At 48.7% G+C, this 2,549-nt stretch overlaps 1 protein-coding gene across 1 annotated transcript; it reads right to left on the bottom strand.

Moving 5' to 3' along the window:
- Positions 1–719: 719 nt before the first annotated feature.
- LOC104946698 (echinoderm microtubule-associated protein-like 6) lies at positions 720–2,076 on the bottom strand (the record flags this gene model as incomplete). Its single annotated transcript, XM_010772573.1, has 3 exons — positions 720–798; positions 1,229–1,355; positions 1,863–2,076. Coding segments are annotated over 3 exons (420 nt in total), but the record flags the coding sequence as incomplete, so codon positions are not given.
- Between the last annotated feature and the right edge of the window lie 473 nt (positions 2,077–2,549).

The raw sequence follows: 2,549 nt of genomic DNA, 5'->3' as shown, positions 1-2,549 counted from the left end.
GAGAGGGTTAGAGTACACGCATCCTTTACTCAAGTAGAAGTACACACATCCTTTACTCAAGTAGAAGTACACACATCCTTTACAGGGACCTCTCAGCATCCTGAGTCTCTCTGGGACCTCTCAAATCCTGAGTCTCTCAGGGACCTCTCAGCATCCTGAGTCTCTCTGGGACCTCTCAGCATCCTGAGTCTCTGGACCTCAACATCCTGAGTCTCTCAGGGACCTCTCAGCATCCTGAGTCTCTCAGGGACCTCTCAGCATCCTGAGTCTCTCTGGGACCTCTCAGCATCCTGAGTCTCTCAGGGACCTCTCAGCATCCTGAGTCTCTCAGGGACCTCTCAGCATCCTGAGTCTCTCAGGGACCTCTCAGCATCCTGAGTCGACCTCTCAGCATCCTGAGTCTCGACCTCTCAGCATCCTGAGTCTCTCTGGGACCTCTCAGCATCCTGAGTCTCTCTGGGACCTCTCAGCATCCTGAGTCTCTCTGGGACCTCTCAGCATCCTGAGTCTCTCTGGGATCTTATCATGCTGCTGTGTTTATTGTATTTTTGTAACTCTGGCACAACAATTTTCTTCGAGATAAATAAAGTCTTATCTTATCTTGAGAACAGTTGGAAATAATGCTTTGAACTCCAGGAACAAAAGATAAACCTTTCAACCCCACTGAGAGGGGGGGACAGATTTCACTCAATGATTACTGAATAACATGAAGCACTGACCTCCACCAGCTTCTTCTTCTTGCTCACGTTGTTCTTCAGAAGCTTCTCAGGCAGCGGAGCAGCACGACTCACTGGAGGCCTGCAGGAGGCAGGAAGTAGGAGACAGGAGGCAGGACGCAGGAGGCAGGAGGCAGGAAGCAGGAGACAGGAGGCAGGAATTAGGAGGCAGGAAGCAGGAGACAGGACGCAGGAGGCAGGAAGCAGGAGGCAGGAAGCAAGAGGCAGGAAGCAGGACGCAGGAGGCAGGAAGCAGGAGGCAGGACGCAGGAGGCAGGAACCAGGACGCAGGAGGCAGGAAGCAGGAGACAGGAAGCAGGACGCAGGAAACAAGAGGCAGGAATTAGGAGGCAGGAGGCAGGAAACAGGAGGCAGGAAACAGGAGGCAGGAAACAGGAAGCAGGAGACAGGAAGCAGGAGGCAGGAGACAGGAAACAGGAAGCAGGAAACAAGAAACAGGATTCAGTAAACTGTGTGTGTGTGTGCGTGTGTGCGTGCGTGCGTGCGTGTACCTCTCCTCCACAGGCACTTCTCGGTGCTGAAGGTGAGGTCTGGTTCCCGTCATGTTCCTGATGCTCGCAGAGTAGATCTTAGTGATGTAATCCACCGCTTTCTCCCGCGCCACGTCGCTGTCGTAGCCTAAAACACAGCCAGGTCCTGTCAGGACAAACTGAGGGCAGATGTAACCCACAGCCTGGTCCTGTCAGGACAAACTGAGGGCAGATTTAACCCACAGCCAGGTCCTGTCAGGACAAACTGAGGGCAGATTTAACCCACGCTTCATTTCTGCCCTTCTTATTTGTCTGTCATTTTGTCCGTTTACATTTTGTCCGTTTAGTTAGAGTACGTCAGCTGCTATAGTCAACATCATAAAGGATTTCTGATTCCGATCCTGTGGAAAAAGTTCAGTTTTTCAGAATAAAAGCTCTGAAGGCAGAAACTTTTCTTAACAATTAAAGGGTTAGATTTTCAGAATAAAAGCTTGTAATGTTGGAACTTCTCTCATTAGATATCAGGTCAGATTTTCACAATAAAAGCTCTGAAGGAGGAAACTTCTCCCTAGTATAAACAACTGTCCCTTTTTCAGAATAAAAGCTCTGAATGTAGAAACTTCTCAAAAGTCAGGCCTTCAGAATAAGAGCTCACCCCCGTCCTCCTCCGGATCGTCGTCGGACTCCTCGCTGTCCACAGCTCGGCTCTCTCTGCTCTCCTTGTGGCCTCCTCCTGGCTCTCGGGTCCAGATCATCAGCGCCGTGTCGCCCCCCCCCACCGACAGCAGCAGCGAGTCGTCGTTGGACCAGCGCACGTTCGTCACGTTGGAGCTGTGACCCACGTACTTCTTAAACTTAGCAAACTGGCCCTGAACACAGAGGAGGGGTTACAGGAATACTGCTCTGACTCTGCTTCTCATGTATTCAGCATTTATTCAACCAGAAAGATCCCGGTGGTTGTGTAACGAACCAATGTTTAAATTAACATTTAGCTTCCAGTGCTAACACTTAGCTTCCAGTGCTAAAACGTAACTTCAACTGCAAAGAGTTAGCTTCTACTGCTAACAGTTTCCTTCTACTGCTGACAGTTAGCTTCTACTGCTAACAGTTAACTTCTTCTTCTATCAGTTAACTTCTCAAGTAGAAGTACACGCATCATTTACTCAAGTAGAAGTACACACATCCTTTACTCAAGTAGAAGTACACACATCCTTTACTCAAGTAGAAGTACACGACTCGTGTTTAAAGATACTCTGGTGAAAGTAGAAGTACTGACTAAACTTCTTTACTCAAGTAAAAGTAAAGAACTTTGAAATGTACTTCAGTAAAAATACCCATAACT

This window comes from Notothenia coriiceps, unplaced genomic scaffold (assembly GCF_000735185.1).
Source record: "Notothenia coriiceps isolate Sejong01 unplaced genomic scaffold, NC01 NC01_scaffold00011398, whole genome shotgun sequence".
Taxonomy (NCBI): Eukaryota; Metazoa; Chordata; class Actinopteri; order Perciformes; family Nototheniidae; genus Notothenia; species Notothenia coriiceps.
This window is presented reverse-complemented; position numbering and strand designations above follow the sequence as displayed.